The 20009-nt window shown below is 49.2% G+C and overlaps 1 protein-coding gene across 6 annotated transcripts in view; it reads left to right on the top strand.

The window, feature by feature from the left end:
• Nucleotides 1-20009, top strand: part of NFATC2 (nuclear factor of activated T cells 2) — a 158561-nt gene that overhangs the window by 29223 nt on the left and 109329 nt on the right. For 4 of the 6 annotated variants that reach the window (XM_043884591.1, XM_043884592.1, XM_043884589.1 and 1 more), the window contains exons 2-3: nt 6709-7717; nt 11866-12037. In XM_043884591.1, coding sequence (XP_043740526.1) covers nt 6709-7717; nt 11866-12037 — 1181 coding nt within the window. The remainder of the gene's footprint in view (nt 1-6708; nt 7718-11865; nt 12038-20009) is intronic. The other 2 variants (XM_043884593.1, XM_043884594.1) reach the window with 1 other exon arrangement.

Here is a 20009-nt window from a genome sequence, read left to right as displayed (position 1 = left end):
TTCATAGAGTGGTTCTTGGTGTCCAGTGAGCGGTAGAGATGTGTTACGGAGAATCACTTTTGTTGTTGCAGTTAGCTTTGTTGTTTAGTCGCTCAGTTATATCCGACTCTTTACAACCCCATGGACTGCAGCACGCCAGGCTTCCCCGTCCTTCACCATCTCCTGGAGCTTGCTCAAACTCATGTCCATTGAACTTAGTGTGACGCTAACACTTTAGTAAGATTTAGTTGATCAGCTCCCAGGTAGCCCAGAAGAAGGGCAAAGCCTGGAATGGAAGGAGTGTCGGAGGCATTCTTTACCTACCCCACATATTTCCTGAAGGCTAGCAGAAAAAGAGAATTCAAAGTGCTGACCGATCCATTTTATTTTTATAAAGGTTTCTTCCCTTTTTCTTTTTTAAAAGAAGTCCCTGGGGGGCTGGTGTGTATCACACTTTAAGTTGTAAAATAAGGGAATGAAAACAGAAAGTGTTGGTCACTCAGTCGTGTCTGACTCTTTGTGACCCCAGGGACTGTAGCCCACGAGGCTCCTCTGTCCATGAAATTCGCCAGGATACAGGAGTGGGTTGCAATTCCCTTCTCCAGAGGATCTTCCTGACCCAGGGATCAAACCAGGTCTCCTGCATCGCGGGCAGATACTTTACCACCTGAGTCACCAGGGAAGCCAAATGAAAGCAGAGAAACTTAAATGAAAATTCTTTCCATAATAATAATATAATATACCAAATATAATAATAATAATAATAATATACCAAAAGGCCTTATTTATTGAGTGTTTATTTTGTGTGTTTTGGGCTTCATGTGCATGAGATGAAGTGTCAGGTGGGTACTGTCACCAACCTCAGCCCCGTATTATACATGAGGACTCAGAGGTCCCCCAGGTCACACAGCCGGGGGGCAAGGCCGTGGAGTGGGGGGCCTCTATCCCCGTGTATTGACCGAGACCCGGATCTCCATGCAGACGCCCTGCTGTGGTGGGGCTGGAGTGGCCGCTCCAGCCTTCTCGTCTTCCGGTTTTAGAGAGTGGCCAGAGGTTCCCCCAAACATTCATGGTGCCTGGATGTGGGGTGAGCCCCTGAGAACCTGATGGAAAAGGGAGGGCGGTGGTCTCTCTCTACGCGGACTCTCAGATGTCTGTTGCAGAAGCGATTTACCTGCCAGGGCTCCCAGGGAGCCGACGTCTCGTTTCTGAGTCAGTTCAGGTGTGACTCATGGGCTGATGTTCCCAGCAATGTTTGGGGCCTTGGCCGTGTGCAGGCCCCGGGGGAGGCCCTGGAGCTGTCGGGCCTGGAGCAGTGGTTCCCAGCTGGAGGCGGTTCTGCCTGGCAGGAGAAGCTTGGCAAGCCTGGGATGCTTCTGCTTGTTCAAACTGAGCAAGGACTGCGGATGCTACAGACGTCTAGTGGGCGGAGGCCAGCATGCCGCTAAACATCCTAGAGCCTCCACAGCAAGGAATTTTCTAGCCCCAAATGTCAGTATTCTGGCCTGGAGAAGGGCATGGACTGTATAGTCCATGGGGTGGCAAAGAGTCGGACACGACTGAACGACTTTCACTTCACTTAAATATCGGTAGTCCTGAGGTTGAGAATCCCTGGTCTCAGGTCTGCTGGGTTCAAGTTGCAAGGCCTCAGGCAAGTTAATTCATCTGTTTGTACCTCAGTTAACTTATCTGTGAAAGGGGAGTAAACAGCGCCCATCTCATAGGTTGTGAGAATTAAGGAATGGACTACATGTAATGTGCTTACATCAGAGCCTGCCATATAAATTCTCAATAAATGTTAGCCGCTGCTACGGTTGTTATTACAGTTATTATCATTGACCTTAGCCTGTCTTCAGAAAGCTCACAGTCTAGTAGGGAGACGGAGAAGTGAGTCTGTACTTGATAGACTTCCCTACATGACTCTGTAAGTTCTGGCCACCCTGCAGAGTCTGTAGTGTCTGAGCCAGCCAGGGAAAACCAGGGAGGGCTTTCAAGAGGAGGTGGCCCAAGTGAAATCTTAATGAACAAATAGTGGCTTGCTAGGAGAAGTGAGGACAAGAGGTATGGAAGGGTGTTCTGAGCCACGGGAACAGCATGCGCAAAGGCATGGAGGCACAGAGGACCGAGAGCAGCAACCTCTGAATCCCCCATCTCTGCTCCACTCCATCTCTTTCTGAACACTGAGGCATCAAGTGTGGGCCAGGTGCCTCCCACGGCACGTGAGATGGTTTTATGCTCTCCTATGGCCACATTACATAAGAGGGCCATCCTCTTGGCAAAGCTGCTTCCCTTTAATCTCCTTAGGAGTGAGGCCTCCATCAGGCGTCATTGTATCTTTAATGCCTTTCTTTCCTGACATTTGCCATTTCTTCCTCCCACTTCCAGCTTTGAAAAAATGTAGACTTTCTGGGGTAGTGGAAATGTCCTACATCTTGATTGTGGTAATGGATACCAGGGAATAGAACATTGGGCAAAACTCATTGAACTGTACACTCAAAATCTGTATGTAGAAATAATGCCTTACTTAAAAAAAATGAGCATCGAGGAGGAAGAAAAAGTGGGCCTGAGGCTGGGAGACTTGGGCTAGCAACGGTGTCTCACTTGAAGTTAGTAACTTTTATTTTGATTGTATTTTTACCCTCCCTTCTATTTATGGAGGTGACACTGATTTTCCATTTGTGGCAGCAGTGTGAAGTTTCCTTAAAAAAAAAAAAAAGAAGTCATATGTGAATGAATTTAAATAGAAATATTAAGTAAATAATATTCACTGGTGGTACATGAATATAGCAAAGATCATGCAAGTGGTAAGAAAAGCAAGCTCTTTGGAAACCCTTCTGAGAGAACCGGGTGCTTCTGAAATGAAAGAAACTTGGCCCAGGGCTGCGTGGGCATGGCGTGGGCTGCAGGGGAGCTGTCTGCAAGGGTGGCAGCGATTTACAGACCCAGCGAGGAACCCTCGCTACTCACAGGGATAGCTGAACGAGGAGCCTTTTGTCTGTGAGAATTACTGTCAAATGCCCAGGCGACTGAGAATTAAATAATTATAAATTACCTCCATATTCCTTGCTTGTGGGTAAACTTTCAAAATCCCCGGGAGAGAAAAGAAAAAGACACTCTACTGCTTGGATTAATTAAAACCAATGTAAATACTTTAAATGCTTTTGCTCAGCAGAGACTGGCCTTTCTGTTTTTCATTGCTGCCTAAGAGTGTGAGTGATGTGTGTTTTTAAGTTTTCTGTGACTTTCACATCAGCCCGAGGAGGGTGTTTCTGCTAAGATGCAGCTCAGTTTTTCTGATAAGGCTGGAATTTTTGCTAAGAGGCTTTCTGTGTTTTGTTTTGCAGACTGTTGTCAAACATGGATTTGACCTGGATCTCTTCCTAGATTAAAAATCTGTGCTCTCTTACCCCTCAGGAAGGGGTGTGTGTGTGTGTGTGTTTGCAGGCCCAAATGCAAGTTGATAATGAACTGCAGCTTTACGAGAATCTTAGACCCTATAGACTCTAGCTAGAAAAATGAAAAGATTTCAGAGCCAGAAGCAGCCAAGGAGACAGGTTGGGTTTAACATTGTCCTGTTCCAAATGAGGAGGTCAAGACCTAGAGAGAGTGGGGGACTTTTCCAAGGTCACACAGCTAGTTTGTGGCAGAGGAGGACTGGGACTCAATTCCCTGCTTCCCAAACCAGGTGTCATTACTCGAGATCATCTCACGTCACTCTGCTCCCCTTGGAACGGAATAAAATAAAAACATGTCCGTTGAAAATTGTATTTCTACTCTCAACATAATACAGAAATCATAGTCTCCTTCCTGCCTCTGCCCCATTATTACTACTTAGTTCTTCTCCTTGGAGGAGGTCCCTGTTACCTGAGACTTCCAGAGAAAAACCTATGTACCCATCAGCATTGTGTGTATGTGTGTGTGTGTGAGTGTGTGTACACACTCACCCTCTGTTTCTATCTCATGCATACTGTGTGCATCTTTAACACTATCTGCTGGTCATTATATATCAATGCAAAAAGAACCTTTTCCACCCTTTTATAGCTGCATTATATATCACTGTATGAACGACAGAATTTAACCCATCCCCAGCCAATGGATAGAAAGTTACTTCCAGTTCAGGGGGATTAAGAACAGGGCTGGACTAATTAAACTTATGAACACATCACATTGCACACAGGAGTATACCTGCAGGAGAGATTTCTGAAAGTGCCATTGCATGGTTTAAAGTGTACATGTATTTGGAATTTTGATATTACCAAATCACCCCCTCTTGAAGTTCTGTCTGTCTACCTTTTGGTTTCGATGTTGGCATCTTTGAGTAGCAATTTAAATATTTCGTGCTTTATTCATTTATTCAGCAGACTGACAATATTCTTGGAGGGCCTGCTTTGTGGGAGATCCTGTCCAGGTGTTAGGGGTGCAGTGGGGGCTGAGGGAGCTGGGTGAGAGGCCAACGGTATAAGCAAGTAGCTGGAGAATTACTGAACTAGAATTGTGAGGAGTGCAGTGGAGCAGAGCAGGGACGTGTGCGTGGGGTCTGATCTCGTCTAGAAGGTCGGAAAGACTTCTGGGAGCGTGTGACACTTCAGCAAAACTCCAATGAAGGAGTGGCCTTAGTTACCCAGAGAAGAGGGCTGGGTGGGGTTGGGGAAATAGCTGTTGAGCCAAGGGAACAGCAAGTGCAAAGGTCCTGAGGCAGAAAAGAGCTTGGCACTTTCTGAGAAGACCAGCCAGCTCGGCCAGAGTCCAGAGAGAGAGGAGAGGCCGGAGGGGCAGCAGAGGCTCCGCCTGGCCGGCCTAGTTGAGGTTATCCTGACCCCGGGAGCTGCGGAAAGTCATTTCTGGGCTCCCAGCTGAGGAGGGGCACCACGCAAACCCTGTAAGATCAGCTCAGCTCAACCAGACAGCACCTCCTCCAGGGCGGCCGGCCCAGAAAGTGCGGAGAGGAAGAGGAGCATCTCTGTGCACGGCCACCGATGCTGCTGCTACAGCGCAAACGCCAGCCACGGGCTCCGTGTGCACGAGCAGGGCCGCCTTCGTTCCGATAAAACTTTATGAACACACACAACCAGCTTCGGTCCACGGGCTGGTGTTTGCCTGCCCTTTAGCAGGATGCGATCTCTAAACAGATAAGGTCTGATGTGACATGAGCTGCTAACAGGGGTTAGTGGAGAAAAGGTGGCCGGGAAACGGGGTGGAGAATGATCTTTTTGATGGGCCGGTCACGGGAGCTGATGACTGAGCAGGCGTGTGAAGGAGTGGAAGGGCAGCAGCCAGGTGGAGGTCGCCATGGCAGAGAGTTTCCAGGGAGAGGGGATTCCGCAGCAGGAGCTGCTTGAAGAACCGGCGACGAAGTCAGCAGGGCTGGTGCGGGGTCAGCCTGGGGAGAGGCAGGTGGGGAGACAGGCCGGGGCCAGCCCGTGCTGAGGGCTGTCCTGGGGACATCTCGGGGACAGCCTTTGAGCTGGATTTCACTTTCCAGTGGACATTTCAATAGACGGCTGCATGGAGAGCAGAGCAGAGAAGGGGAGTGTGGAAACGGGCAGACCAGGGAGGAGGCGACTGGCTCAGTGGGCGAGGGTGGCAGGAGGGGGCAGCAGGTGACTTAACTTGTTTCTGTTTTAATAGAGGAGTCAGACTTAGCTGATGGATTGGGCTTAAGGGCATGAAAGAGTGGAGGCTGACCCCAGTAGAAGGAGAGGGTGTGTGTGTGTGTGTTGGGGGGGGGGTCTCTGTTGACTCTCCGAGCTTGAAGGAGGGGAAGGATGGGGGGGTGGAAACAAATAGTAGTTCCCTTGCTAATTTCATCCTCCAGCCAGTGGGTTCTTTCAAGATGGCAGCAGAAGCCTGAGTTAGGTGGCCACAATTAGAGAAAAAATTGGATCATTTTGTATCCACTGATTTTACTAGTTTGGGAGCTCTGTAGTTATGGCTGTCTTTTGGGGGCCGAGTAGCTCATCTGTGGAATTTCCAGTCCTGTTTGTTCTGTATTTGGGTGACTCCCTTCCCCTCCCTGGACCTCAGTTTCCTCATCTGTAAAATGGCATGAGATGAGAGATGGCTCGGGAGTCTGGGCTGGAAATGAAGCCGCGTTTTACACGTGGGCACAAACATCTAGGATTTGAGCCCGGAGAGGGCTCCAGAGCTGGTGTGGCCTCCCCCTTGCATTCCTGCCGCTGCATCACACGGGGAGGATGATCAGACCGACCTCGGTCAGTGTTTTTCGAACTGTGGGTCACGACCCACCGATGGGACAGGAAATCTGTTTAATGAGTTATGACCAGCATTTAAACAAAGTAACCCCAGACAGGAGGATAGATAAGAGTGCATCAGGGTAAGTATTGTTTGGGGAAGCTTTTGTTTCAGTGGCCAGTGAATATGATGGCGTGAACTGAATTGTGAAATAAAAGGGCACCTCCTCTAACGGACAGAAGTTTGGAAGCCTTCGGGCGGCCGGCCTTCCAGGTCTCTGGCTGAGGCTGCACGCTGGGCCGACCGTGCTCCTGTGCTAAACTCTCCCCGCTTTGGTCTCTGTTCAGGGAACCTGGGATCAAGTCGCCTCAATTTCCTTCTGTGAGAGAAGGAGGTTCTAGCTTTGGGGTTTGGTGCGGTGGGGATTTAAAAAAAAAAATGAAAACAGGAGGCAAAACCCAACCTGTGATTGCTCTGCATGGGGAGTTGTGTTTTAGAGGCTTAAAAAGACCCCTCCTTCCCTCCTTCTCTTTCCAGAAGAACCGAGCGCACATAAGGTGGCCAGCCCACCCTCCGGACTCTACCCCGATGATGTCCTGGACTATGGCCTCAAGCCATACAGCCCCCTGGCCAGTCTCTCTGGCGAGCCCCCCGGCCGGCTGCGAGAGCCGGATAGAGTGGGGCCCCAGAACTTTCTGAGCCCGGCCAAGCCACCGGGGGCCTCGGGCCTGAGCCCTCGGATCGAGATCACTCCATCCCACGAACTGATACAGGCAGGGGGGCCCTTCCGCGTGAGAGACACTGGCCTCCTGGGCGAGCAGCCGCCCCTGCCGGGGGTGGCGGCCACCCCGAGGTTCACGCTGCCCGTGCCGGGCTTCGAGGGGTACCGCGAGCCGCTTTGCTTGAGCCCCGCTAGCAGCGGCTCCTCTGCCAGCTTCATTTCCGACACCTTCTCCCCCTACACCTCGCCCTGCGTCTCGCCCAACAACGGCGGGCCCGACGACCTGTGCCCCCAGTTTCAAAACATCCCTGCTCATTATTCCCCCAGAACCTCGCCAATAATGTCACCTCGAACCGGCCTCGCTGAGGACAGCTGCCTGGGCCGCCACTCGCCCGTGCCCCGTCCGGCCTCCCGCTCCTCGTCGCCTGGCACCAAGCGGCGGCATTCGTGCGCCGGGGCCTCGGTTGCCCCACTGCCCGGAGCCTCACCCCAGCGCTCGCGGAGCCCCTCGCCGCAGCCCCGGGACGACGGCGCCCCCGCCGGGTACCCCCCCTCGGCCGGCCCTGCCGTCCTCATGGATGCCCTGAACAGCCTCGCCAGCGACTCGCCCTGTGGGATCCCCCCCAAGATGTGGAAGACCAGCCCCGACCCGTCGCCGGTGTCCGCCGCCCCGCCCAAGGCTGGCCTGCCCCGCCACCTCTACCCGGCCGTGGAGTTCCTGGGCCCCTGTGACCAGGAGGAGAGGAGGAACTCGGCCCCCGAGTCCATCTTGCTGGTGCCGCCAACCTGGCCCAAGCAGCTGGTGCCCGCCATTCCCATCTGCGGGTGAGTCTGGCTTTGGAAAGGATTTACTCCGCGGTCCACTTTTCAGAGGAGGTTTTCTGGTGATGAGCATGGGACTCGGGGGGGGGGGGGGGGGGGCTGGGCTGATTTTCAGTCCCGGCTATCTCTGTTCCTGGCTGCCAGATCTCGAAATTCTCTGGGGAAAAGAATCTCTGGGTGGCAGTTTTCCCATCCGTAAAGTGGGTATAAGGGTACCTGATTTCCTGGATGGCTGTTAGGAGGATGCAGTCCTGGGGTGCCTGTGATTGCTCCTAAGGCACCTGGCATGTTCACTCATTCACTTATTTAACAAGTATTTATCCAACACCCACTGTGTGCCAGGTACTATCAACAGGTGTTGGGGAGAAAAGGGTGAACAAAATGGCAAAGACAGTCTGCCTTCGTGGAGCTGACATTCTAGTAAGCACAAAGGTAGCCTCAACACATGATGTTTACTATCTTTTTATAAGAACTGATGTTGGTGGGCATCTGCTGGGTGTTTGGATATTGCAGTCAGTGATACAGAGGCCCTTTGAAAATGTGGGAGCCGGAATCTTCAAGGAGCTTCAAATCTCGGCAAACTGAAGTGTGTAGACGTGGGGGTCTCCCGGTCTGGACCTGAGTCCTGGCTCACAGGCCGTGTGATCCTGGGCGTGTGAGTGGCTACCATCCTGCTGTGCCCAGATCAGGCATCACTAGTCACGCAGGGTTCTCTCTCGTTGAGCACGTTTTTGATGCTATGCCCAAGGCAGACATTGCCAATCAATCAGAATCTTCATTCTCATTGAGCACCTCTCTGCTCCTGGGTTCATTACCTGTGAGGTGAGGATAATAACAGTACCTACCTCATTTATTTTTTTTAAGGATTAGGTGAGAGAATATATAGCAAACTCAACAAAGAACCTACATAAGTTGGAGCTCATGAAAGAGACAGCTGTTATGGTTATCAGGGGAATCTTATCATTGTAGAGGAAGCACTTTGTTGCTTCCTGGTTGATGAGCTGGCTGCTAGGAGACTGAGCTCCCAGTAGATGTTTGATGATACTGGCGGTCCTCGTCACCAGCATGCTAGGAGGCTTGCTGTGTGCCTGGCACGCTTCTAATACGCTCTCTCTCTGGATTGTGTCAGGCAATCCCCCCCCAAACCTGGTTTGTTTATATATTTGTCTTCATTTCAATGATAAGGAAAATGAGGTGCACAGCAATTGGGAGCAGATACTATTTTATCAGGTGAAGAATCAAAGTCTTTTGCTGTTACCATTACTCCAGTGGTTTTTAAAGTGTTATTTGCTTTTAGCAAGTGCAAGCCTTTTTTTTTTCAAGTAAAATGTTGAATGCCAAAATCCCCCTACTCCCCTGCACCCCAGACCGAAATGGGCTGAACGGAGCTTCTGGTCTTCAGGGCAGGTTCTGAGAACACTAGTGCCATCGTAGGTCAGTCAGTGTCCCGTAAGAAAAGGAGTTTCTGGGTTTCATATGTTCAATGACTGCCTCTGTGTAGGGGCTACTCCCAGCTGTGGACAGAATGTGCGGTCATTTCAAAGGCCTTCTGGCCATGGAGCTCTGAGGCTCAAGTTTCCTGGAGCCACCTTAGGGCTGCCAATCAAGAACACCACCTGCTGCAGGGTGAGAAATCGGGGCTCAGAGAGGGGAAGAGACACGCCCGTCAGTACCCAGCTAGATCATGACCAAGTTGGAAACCAGAATTTGAGATTCCTGACCCCCTTGTTCTTTCTAATCAACTCCTGGATCCATCTCCAAAACATGACTTGTGTCATGATTGGGAGTGAGGAGGAACATTAATGTAAGATATGATTGTGAGGCATTTAGCTGAGACTTTTTTGTATATGAAACCCTTTCCTCTCTATTATGTGGCTTGATCTGAGAGGTTCTGATGGGTTAGAGTCCTTCCGCCCCTTGCAAGTGCCAATCTGTGCCCACCAGTGAGATATTTCCAAGAGTTTTCTATTAGATTGAGAGGATGGGTCATTCAAAGAAGTCTCATGATGATGTTTATCTCAGGGAGTGTGGATAACTCCACAGGGGCTGAAATTCAAGTGCAGAATGTCAGATTCATTCCAGTGGTCTGAGTCTTAAGAGTGTATTCTAATTGTTCTAGAAGCAAGCAAAGTTAGAAGTTGGTACTTAGGGGTATTGCATTGAATCTTCTACTCACTATTTTTTGATTAATACAGGGGTGGAGTGATTTTTCAATAAGCCTTATTTTTCTAACTTTAAACCATTTTAAACTGAGAATATGAGAATAAGAATATGTAACACAGAGGGAACCCTGGTTGTAGGCAGAAGCTTGAAGGCATCTTGGAACTGTAGCCAAGGTAGAAATAAAGGCACTTTGGACACCCCGAGATTACAGGGTTAGAGGGACTTCAGGGGGCAATGTCATTATAAAGAATGGCTAGAGATTTGCTTGCATAGTGAGGATGTAAGTATAAGTTGAGTTGTATGTTCAGGTTAAGCTGTAGCACTTATGGAGTTTGTGGGGTTGTCCCCCTCTCCCCTTGGAACTGCTCTAATAGAGAAGGATTAGAATTGACCTCATTGCAAATGCTTAATTAAGTCCAGTTGATAATGTTAGCTTCTAGCAGTTCTGGACTTAGCAGGAAAGACTATCCTGATTAGATTAATGTTTCCTCCTGCATGTGAAAAATCAGGACACAGTGACCCAAATCATGCATTTGCAGCTTCAAAGCTACTTTGAACATACGAGGGTTCTTTGAAATAAAACTCCTTGTTCATTCTTTCATTTATCCTTCCACTTGTTCATCCGCCCACCCACTGAATATTCATGGAAGACCAGGCACTGCTCTAGACTCATTCCATGAATTAAATATTTTCTTGACCCTATTTTAAATAAATTAGTAAGATAAGACATAAGGTAGAGGTGTGGAAGAAGGAAGAGGCTTAAACTGGAGCTTTGACTGTGTCTTCCTCTGTGATCTTGGGAAAATGTTTTTAGAGTCTCTGGGACTCTGAGTGCATGCTCTAGATGTAGATTGTCAAGCCTTCAGTCACATCTCTTCAATGACATAATTCCAAGCTCATATCAAGTACCTGTTGTGTGTGCTGGGTAGGGTTGAGATTTTACAGTAAAATTAAACTTAATGGCTTGACCTCAAAGATCTTACAACTTTCAATACGATTAATACTATAGTCAGATTGTCTGACACTACCAATACCATTAATACAGATTGTCAACAGTAACATTTATTTGAAATATACAATGTATGACATGAAAAATAATTATAGCTGATATTTACTGAGCATTTATTGTGCATAAGCCCTTTCTATGATCTCAATGTCCCCACTTCTTAGTAGAGGAAGCTAAGGCCTAGGGAGATAGAGGTATTTGCTCAAAGCCACACAGGTATTTGGAGATGGAGCTGGGACTTGAGATTGGGTGTGTAACTCTAGCCTTGCTCTTGACCTCTAGTCCTCATTTAATTGTAGGGAGTCGGAGTGGTTTGGCTCATCCATGCCAAAACCGGACACCTCTCTGTGGTCAGATGTTCTACACTTGACCCGAGAAGTAATGACTATGACTGGGAATGGCCTCTTTCAAAATTTATTTTTACTGAGATAATCAGACATAGAAATAAGAGCTGGAAAAGCACTTCAGATGCCATCTAGTTCATTTTTGGTTATAGGAGATTGAGAATAAAAGAGTTGAAGTTGCTTACTTAAAGTCATACGGCAGGTGAGTGACCCAGTGGGACCCCTGATTTCTGTTAGAGAGTTCCTTGTCCCACACTTACTCCTTTGGGGAAAAAAAAAGCATCCTGACTAAGGGTTATTCTTTAGAGGTGGGAGGTGATATTTTTCAAAATTCCCAGAGGAAAAGAAGTTGCAGCAGTTAGAAACATGCTAGAACTAACATGTCATGAAATTAGCTTCAGAAATGGAGACGTCAGTCATTCCGTCTTCATCAAAACGGAAGAGAAAACAGGAGAAAGATCTGTACCTTGTGAAGCGCCCAGCCCATCATGTCTCAGGAAGGTGTCTCCCAGCAGCCAGCATTTTACCGTGGGCCTGCTGGATGGTTTTCAGGAAAGGGGCCGTTCAGGTTTATTGTGCAGGGTGAGCGGGTGTGGCTCCCCGCGCACCTGACCGCTTCTGTCTGCTCTTCCTTCCAGCATCCCAGTGACGGCCTCCCTCCCTCCGCTCGAGTGGCCGCTCTCCCACCAGTCCGGCGCCTACGAGCTGCGGATAGAGGTGCAGCCCAAGCCACACCACCGGGCGCACTACGAGACGGAAGGCAGCCGCGGGGCCGTGAAGGCTCCGACGGGCGGCCACCCTGTCGTCCAGGTATGGGCTCACGTTCCCTTCTCTGGTGTCCTCCTGGGTCACCGGGCCGCTCGCTTCTGCTGGGCTGTTGTTTGGTGCTGTTGAGACTGCGGAGCGCGTCTCAGCTTCCTATTCCTCCAAGGGATGGGAAGTCTGAGATTGAGTGTCGGAAGCTAATAAAGCCACTCAGGAGCCAGGAAAAAAGTCTTCCTGGCCTGCATAAGGATCGAAGTGATATTCATGCTGTCTTCTTCCTTCTCTTTCTGATTGAGAAACTACTATAGTTGAGTAGAGGTGTCTGGATTGAAGGTTTCTGAAGCCATCATTTTGTGTTTAAATTTTAGGTGAGAGTCCATTAAGGAAAATCAGCATATTGAAAAGTGGGAAAAAGTTAAAACTACACACAGTCCAACTACCTAGAATAATTTTTTTTTTTACCATTTTGATATGTTTCCTGTTGGCTGTTTTCTATTCACAAACATAACAATGTCTGTCACTGTACATTCATATACTTGATGTTACAGTAGCTTGTACTTCTGATTTTTTTTTTCTCTTTACATTATACCCAGAGCATGTCCTACTGTTTTTTCCTTAATCATTATCTTTTATGTCTGTGGCTTTTGATTTAACCTCAGATATTTTTTTCAAAATAAGTAGAGAATTGTTTTGTTTTGTTTTTTCATTTCCCTCCAAAATGATCAGAGTTAAAATATTCTTAATTGTATAGTCTGGTTAACCAGCAACTGCTGACTGATGCCTGCCTGCCAACTCATACATTTAACACAGCCTCTGAGCCACGGGGGAAGCCTAATACATCTAAATTAATTTGACTCTTTTTTTTTTTTTAACTTGCCTTAAAGTGAAGGCAAAGTATTTAAAAGTATAAAGTGAGGGCAAAGTGTTAAGTGAAGGCAAAATACTTATCCAAGTGTTCTGTTTTAAGAATCTGACGGGGCATCAGAACCTTTGAGACTAGTTGTTAAAAATGCAGATTCTCGAGCATCTCCTGGAGCTGTAGGATATGAATACAGTTCAGACAGAAAGCAAACGTACAAAGCTTAAACCCTAAAATTTCCACAGGCAGCTTTGAGTGTGTACGCCTGGGTAAGGACTTGGTGATACCAGTTGGAACTTCCACATCCTGGTGGCTGTTTTTTCGGAATCTAACATCACAGTTGCGGGGGGATTTGTTTTGTTCACTGCTTCTTTTCATTTACCACCTGGTACGTTTTCCTCTTTCTTTGCACGTCTAGTAATTGTTGACTGTAGTATAACTGTAGTAGTGATAATTGTAGTAATTGATAATTGATAAGTGTAGTAACTGTGTAGTGATACTGGGATGGTGATGTGTCCTGGGCGTTGTAGAGACTCTTGCTTTTGCTGTCTTCCTCTAAAGGTAGTTCAGCTGCTGGCCAGTCACTTTGAACTTTCACAGGTTTGATTTTACTCTGTTATGGTGGACCTGCGCAAAGCCCGAGGTGTTCCCCATACCCTTCAACTTCATAGGGTTAGCCACTGAAGTCCTTCTTTTGTGGATCTAGTTGAGGCTTGGTTTTGAATTTTTACTTAAAAGTTTTTGTTTATTTATCTATTTTTGGCTACACTAGGCCTTCGTTGCTGCGTGCCGGCTTTTTTCTCTAGTTGCAGAGAGCGGGGGCTCCTCTCAAGTTGCGGTGCGCGGGCGTCTCATTTCTGTGGCTTCTCTTGTGGTGGAGCGTGGGTTCGCTGGCACGTGGGTTTCATTAGGCGAGGCGTGTGGGCTCAGTAGCTGGGGCTCCAGCGTTCTCGAGTGTGGGCTCAGTAGTTGTGGGATGGGCTAGTTGCCCCGAGGCATGCGGGATCTTCCCAGACCAGGGATTGAACCTGTGTCCTCTTCATTGAAAGGCAGATTCTCCACCATTGGACAGCCAGGGAAGTCACAGACTTGGTTTTAGACTGTGTGAAGGCAGGTCCAAAGTAGGCTTTCCTCTAAGACATGACCTCATTCTTAAGGCCTAGTCTTCTCGGATGCTTTTTGGGGAGGTCACTCCTCTCTGATGGGCTAGATTTCCGATCCTCCAGCTCCGCCGAACCTCTAGCTTCTCTGTTTCCCTTTTTACCCTATGGCTTCCTCTTTCTGATAAACCCTGCACATTTCCCCTGTGATTGCCCAGCCCAGCCCTTGGTCATGGACTTGGGGAACCCCCCACCCCCTTCCTCCTCTCTGATGCTCTACCCACGGTTTCTAGCTGCTTCCACAGCCTGGGACTCTGAACCCTGCCCCCACCCCTTGCTCAGCAGGACCACCGTGTTCTGTTTGAACTCCACGCTCTGGATGTGGGAAGGAAAGTGTCCCCAGGCAGAGAGCTGCAGGGAAGATGGGTTCACCTCGCGTGTTTCCTTTCCCTCATGGACCACGGTCGTATGCTGCCTGCTGTCTGATGCCTGAAAGCAGTTGGCTTATCTTTTCTCTGGGTTGAAAAGGCACATCCGTCTTTATCCTTTCATGACCTTCGATCTCAAATATACTCAGCATTGTTTTAACTTCTTATTTTATATTGGAATGTAGCCGATTAACAATGTTGTGATAGTTTCAGTGGACAGTGAAGGGACTCAGCCATACATACCCATTCTCTCCTAACTGCCTCCCCACACCCCGAAAGCAGTTGACTTATAAACTTTTGTTGTATTTTATAGTTGTTTATGATGGTAGGGCTGGTCTGGTATTATTTGCTCCATCATGCTTGAAAAGTGAATTTTGGAAAATAAAATCTTCATATCATTATCAAGTGAGGCTTATCTGCTCTAGGACGAGAACCTCCTGGCCTGGAGGCAGTGGAAGGGTATGTTGGAGTCAAAGCCTTTGGTTGTAACGGACAGAGAAACTCATTCCAAGCCAGTGAGCAAGGGGGGAGGTATAAGGAGCCTACTGGAGTTACATACAGTCAGGTCAGGAGATTCAGCTCAAGAAGAACCTGGGCTCATGGTCACGAGTCTGAGGTTTATTTCTCTGCTCAGTCAGTCCAGTAACAGGTGGACACAATCTGCAGGAATTTGCCGAGCACCTGCCCTTTGCCATCTGCTTAATGCTGAGGTTCAGTAAAGACTGAGAGAGAAGCTATGGTCTTCTTCTCTATGGAACTCACGATCTGGGGGTATAAAGTTGCTGACTTAAATAATCATGCAAACAATAACATTGCAAACTGTGGCAAGTGGCAGGAAGGAAGCGTGCAGGAGGCTCTGGGCGCGTAAGATGGAGAAGTCAGTGTAGACAGGGGAAGGTTTCCCTGGTAAGATGTCCTTGAAGATGAGACCAGGGCTGAGGATGCGTGGTGGGAACAGCGGGTGCAAATGCCCGGGGGCAGAAGGAAGCAAGCTGCGGCAGAGGAACATGAGGAAGCCAAGGTAGCTGGATTGTAAAGGGCCAGGGGGAGGGAGCGGGGGGCCGGAGCGTGGGCAGCCTGGTCAACCAGGGGGAGGCTCTGGCTTTCAGCCTGGCGCAGAAAAAGCAGGGAAGAAACAAGAAGAAGAGTTGGGAGGCTCTGCCCACGGTGTCTGTCCTCAAGGGGCCGTGTGGTATCTTTGCACTCTGATTATTCAACAAGTGTTTGTGGAGCACTGCTCTGTTCCAGGCATGGTTCTAGATTCTGGGATATGGTATGAACGAAACAGCCAGACACCCTCACCCCCATGAGCTTACAGTTTAGCAAGATGATGCAAATAATAGTTAACACTTAGCGAGCACTTACCGCGTGTCAGACCCTTTTCCAAGTGATGTCTGTGTTAAGTTAAACTAAACTTATTTAATCCTCAGAAAAGCCCTAGGAAGTAGTTACAGTTAGGTCAAGGAGATGTCAAGGACCTTACTCAAGGTCTTAGCTCTCGAATGGTGGACTCAGAATTTGGACTCTGGTGTCTGGCTTTGCCTGCTAGACAGCTTTTCTCATCTTCCACATATCTCTGCAGACCAACTTTCCCTGCCTCCTCGTTCTCACCAGACAGAGAAGACCTGGTGGAAAGATGCCCGCACCTCCTGCCTGTCCCATTTTCTATGCTGTCTTAATTCTAGTCCCTCACCAGCTTGTTGGAGTCCAAATCCTGACCTTTAGGGATATTCTAATTGGCTCTGATTAGGGAGGGTGCCACCCGCTGGTCCAGTTAGCTTGGCCAGAGAGGTCAGACCATATGCAGTGCAAGGCTCTGCTCACCCATTCATCAAGGGCTGGGGCCGTGGGAAGTTCCAGAAAAGGAAGTGGACTGTAGATGCAGTTCTGAAGATGTCCTCTACACCGTGCCTGGCATTCATGCTTCTCCTTCCAGCAGCTCCCCAGGATCCATCTTTTTTTCCCCTCTTTTTTGGCCACACATGCAACAGGCAGGATAGTAAGTTCCATGACCAGGGATCAAACCTGCGCCCCCCACCCCACCTCCCACAGTGGGGCCACTGCTCCACCAGGGAAGGCCCTCTGCCCCTCTTTGGTTCCTTACTTTGGAAACCCAAAGTATGACTTAAAAATTTATAGCCATATCCTCAAAAGACACAAAGTGAAGCTTTTTTTTTTTTTTTTTAAATCATTTGAATAGATTGGGTTTTCTTCAAAATGAAATGTGCTAACCCCTGATTTGTTTTAGCATAGGAAGTCATTTTCTTTTTTTTAATAACCTCTTTGAAAAATGAAAAAAAGAGGGGCTTTAAGAAGACAAGGACTCTTAACCTTTAAGGAGGTGTGAAAACCTCTGTCAAACCCTGGAGGCTCGCCCTTCCAGTCCCAGGAGAGCCCTGTCTCGTCCCTTGCCTAGGTGCTTCTGCCGGCCTCTCTCTTGGTCTCTGCCTGTGTCTCTCCTTCCATCCGTGTCTATTTCTGTACTGTGCCCTGGCTCCCTTTCCTCCCTCTCAATGATTGGTTCCCACCCTTCTCTTTATTTGCCACACGATAGAATCACTTTTTCTGTACGCCTAGTGGTTTTATGCGCCTCTTTATATGAAAATGAAATGAGTACACGACCATTTCTTTCGCTTTCTTTAAATATAAAATTGCAAATCTTAAGCACATGCCCTGTTCCGCTGTTTTCTCTTTTTCTTTTGTCTTTTCTCTCTGTTGAATGTCAGTTGGTCTGGGAAGAAAGTCTGCTCCAAACTTTAAATGCTTTTCAGATCTCATGACTCATTCATTCGGTGAATATTTTGTTGAGGACCTGCAGTGTGCCAGGCGCTGATAAAGTACTGACGGGTGTGAGATGGATGAGGTCTGTGCCCTGGTGGAACTCGGGGGGGTGGGCAGGACGTGCCAAGCAGACCAGGATGGTTTGGTGTGACTGTTGCGGAGATGTGGGTGGGTCAGGCAGGCCAGATGAGGCCATCTGGGATTATACCATGGACCCCAAGGTGGATGGTGATAGCTGATTGGAAGTTCATCTGCTGGATGTGCAAGTTGGGGGTGACTGCTGAGGCAGAATGAGCTGTGCCAAGCAACCACTACTTGGATGACCTGCGTTAGATGGAAGATCTCCCTACGGAGGTGACTTACCACCTGGGGCCTGGAGCAGGTGATTGAGCCAGCAAAGAGGGGAGTATTGCCCATCCTCTCTCTGTCTCTTTTGGTGTGGTGGGTGGGGGGAGTGTTCCACGTACAAGACACAGCGCATGCAAAGGTCCTGAGGCAGGGAAGAGCTTCTGAGGACCCGCGGGAAGGCCAGTGTCACTTGACTAGCCTAGAGGGTGATTGTTGGCAGGACTCATAAGCCAAGAGGAGGAACTGGGGTTTTATTTCAGGGTAAGGGGAAGGGAGTGGCGAGTTCTGAGCAGGGAAGGAAGGCGATTCTGATTGAATACTTTGGGATCGCTTGGGCTTCCCTCTAAGGAGTAGGTTCCTCTAAGGGAGGAAGCAGGGAGGCGAATTTCACAGGCTCTGGCGGTGCCAGCTGGAAGGCCGAGGTGGTGAGGATGGGGAGGTGGCCTTGGGAGGGGACAGAATGGGTTCCATGGCGTGAGGTTCAGGACTCAGTGCTGGCTTAGCTGTGGGTGGAGGGGAAGTGTCATCTGCCACTCCGGAAGACTTGGGGTGAAAGTCATTTTCTTAGGGGAAGATTACAAGTTCATTGTGGGGTGAGGGAATTAGGAAGGGCTTGTTGAGGCATCCAGGCAGTGATGGCAAGTCTGCGGTTGGGTGTATGAGCCTCGAAGTTTCACCTAGAAAGCTCTAAATCCCATGGAACTAGAGCCAGTTTATGGTTCTTTCTGAGGAGTCTGGGTATCTTAGCTCTTTGACTTGACTTTGACCTGTAGGGATCAGAGAAAGGGAACCACTCAATTCACCTCGAAAGAGCCACATGCCTTTTGGTAGAACCTGGCCATCATTTCCTCGTTCTATTTCAGGACAGGAAGCAGTGGTCCTTGGGTGGACAAAACTGGCATTCAAAGGCAGCTTTGTAAGGTTGGGCTTTAAGTGTTCCCCTGGCTCTTTAGCTGATGGGAGCTCATAATACCCCAGTTGAGAGCTGCCTGTATAATGCCATTGTCACGTAATCCTTTCCCTGCCTGCTTCCAAACCCTTTCGCCATAATCCTGTGTTAGAAATTCCCCATAGAGGACACTCAGTTAGTTTCTTCATCCATCCTCATGTGGGGGCTTTCGATAAATGTTATTTTCACCACTCTCTGGGACGTGCTTTCAACTGGAAGAAGGATTGGAAAGCCATCCTTTTTGTTAGAAAGTAATCAAAATCCGAGGCTGTTTAAACACACCACACACCTCCACAGACAATACTCCTGATTCTTTCCAACAGATGTTCAGACATATGGAAACAACATGGGCAGTTCCTTTAGGAGAAATTCCTTGCAGATGCAGAAACCTGATCTCAGTTTTGTCCTGGGTAACAGGACCGAGCTTCGCAGGCCGGGCCGCACCTGTCCCAGTTGCCGCCTTCCCAGCCCAGAGGAGGCCAGTCAAGTCTCCGAGCTTTCATCTCGTAAAACAGATTACAGGACAGTGATTTTCATCCTGTTGGATTCGGGCTTTTGTCCTCGCTGCGACTCACTTTAAATTACATCTGAGACAGGGGAGAAAGAAGCCAGACGGGGTTTCCTCACTGGGCGAAACTGGAGTCGTGACAGGGAGCCTCGCTTCTCTGGCATTCGGCTGGGCGTATTGGCTTCTGTTGACTCATAAAACTCTGTGCTCAGCGAGGCTGGCTTGGGGAACAGGAAGCAGGGCTTGCTGAGGCTAATTTGTCTCGATCAGGGCTGCTGCATTTGCTTGACAGAGGTTCCGTCAGACCTTCTGGGGAAGGAAAGGCGCGGAGGGAAACCGATGCTCCAGCTTCAGGGGAGGGGCTCATCTTGCTCATGCCTTCGCTCGGAATTCATCACTAGGCCCCTTCCAGGTGCCCAGCCCCGTTCCAGGCGCTGGGAATACGGCCATGACCGAAACAGAGACAAATTCCTGCCCCCGTGGCGTTGACTTTCTGGCTGCAGTGAGATAAACAATACATCTAATAAATAGGAAAATTCAGTAGTGTGTTGGAAGGTGATAAGTGCTGTGGGAAAAACTGCCGGGGTGGGGGTGGGGAAGTGGGCGTGGTCGGATAGGCCTTCCTGAGAAGGCAGCATCTGAGCCCTGATACTGAAAGGCGCAGGTTTCCGGGGATGCGCGCTCCAGGGGACCAGGGCCGCGCTGGGTGCGGCCTGGGGGCAGAGAAGAGGCCTGCGTGGGGAGGGCAGGCCAGGCCAGTCAGGACCCGCGAGGAGAGGGCGGGGCCCAGAGGATGCGCAGACTTGGGCCTGGGGCTCTGCGAACTCAGGCGCCGGAAGGTGGGGGCCGGGGGGACGCGGGGTCCCTCTGGCTCGTCCGTCCGTCGCGGGGCTGGGAGAGGAGCAGGGAGACGCCGGAGCCTCTGGGTCCACGCGACACAGCGGGACCAGCACTGCGGGGTGGGAGACCTGGGAAGTGGTTGGATTCTCGGTGTGTTGTGAAAGTCAGGCTAGTCGGATTTCTTCTTTTCTTCTTTTTTTTTGA

This window comes from Cervus elaphus, chromosome 23 (assembly GCF_910594005.1).
Source record: "Cervus elaphus chromosome 23, mCerEla1.1, whole genome shotgun sequence".
In the NCBI taxonomy this organism is placed as follows: Eukaryota; Metazoa; Chordata; class Mammalia; order Artiodactyla; family Cervidae; genus Cervus; species Cervus elaphus.
Note: the sequence above shows the minus strand (reverse complement) of the source record. Positions and strands in the feature narration are given on the sequence as shown.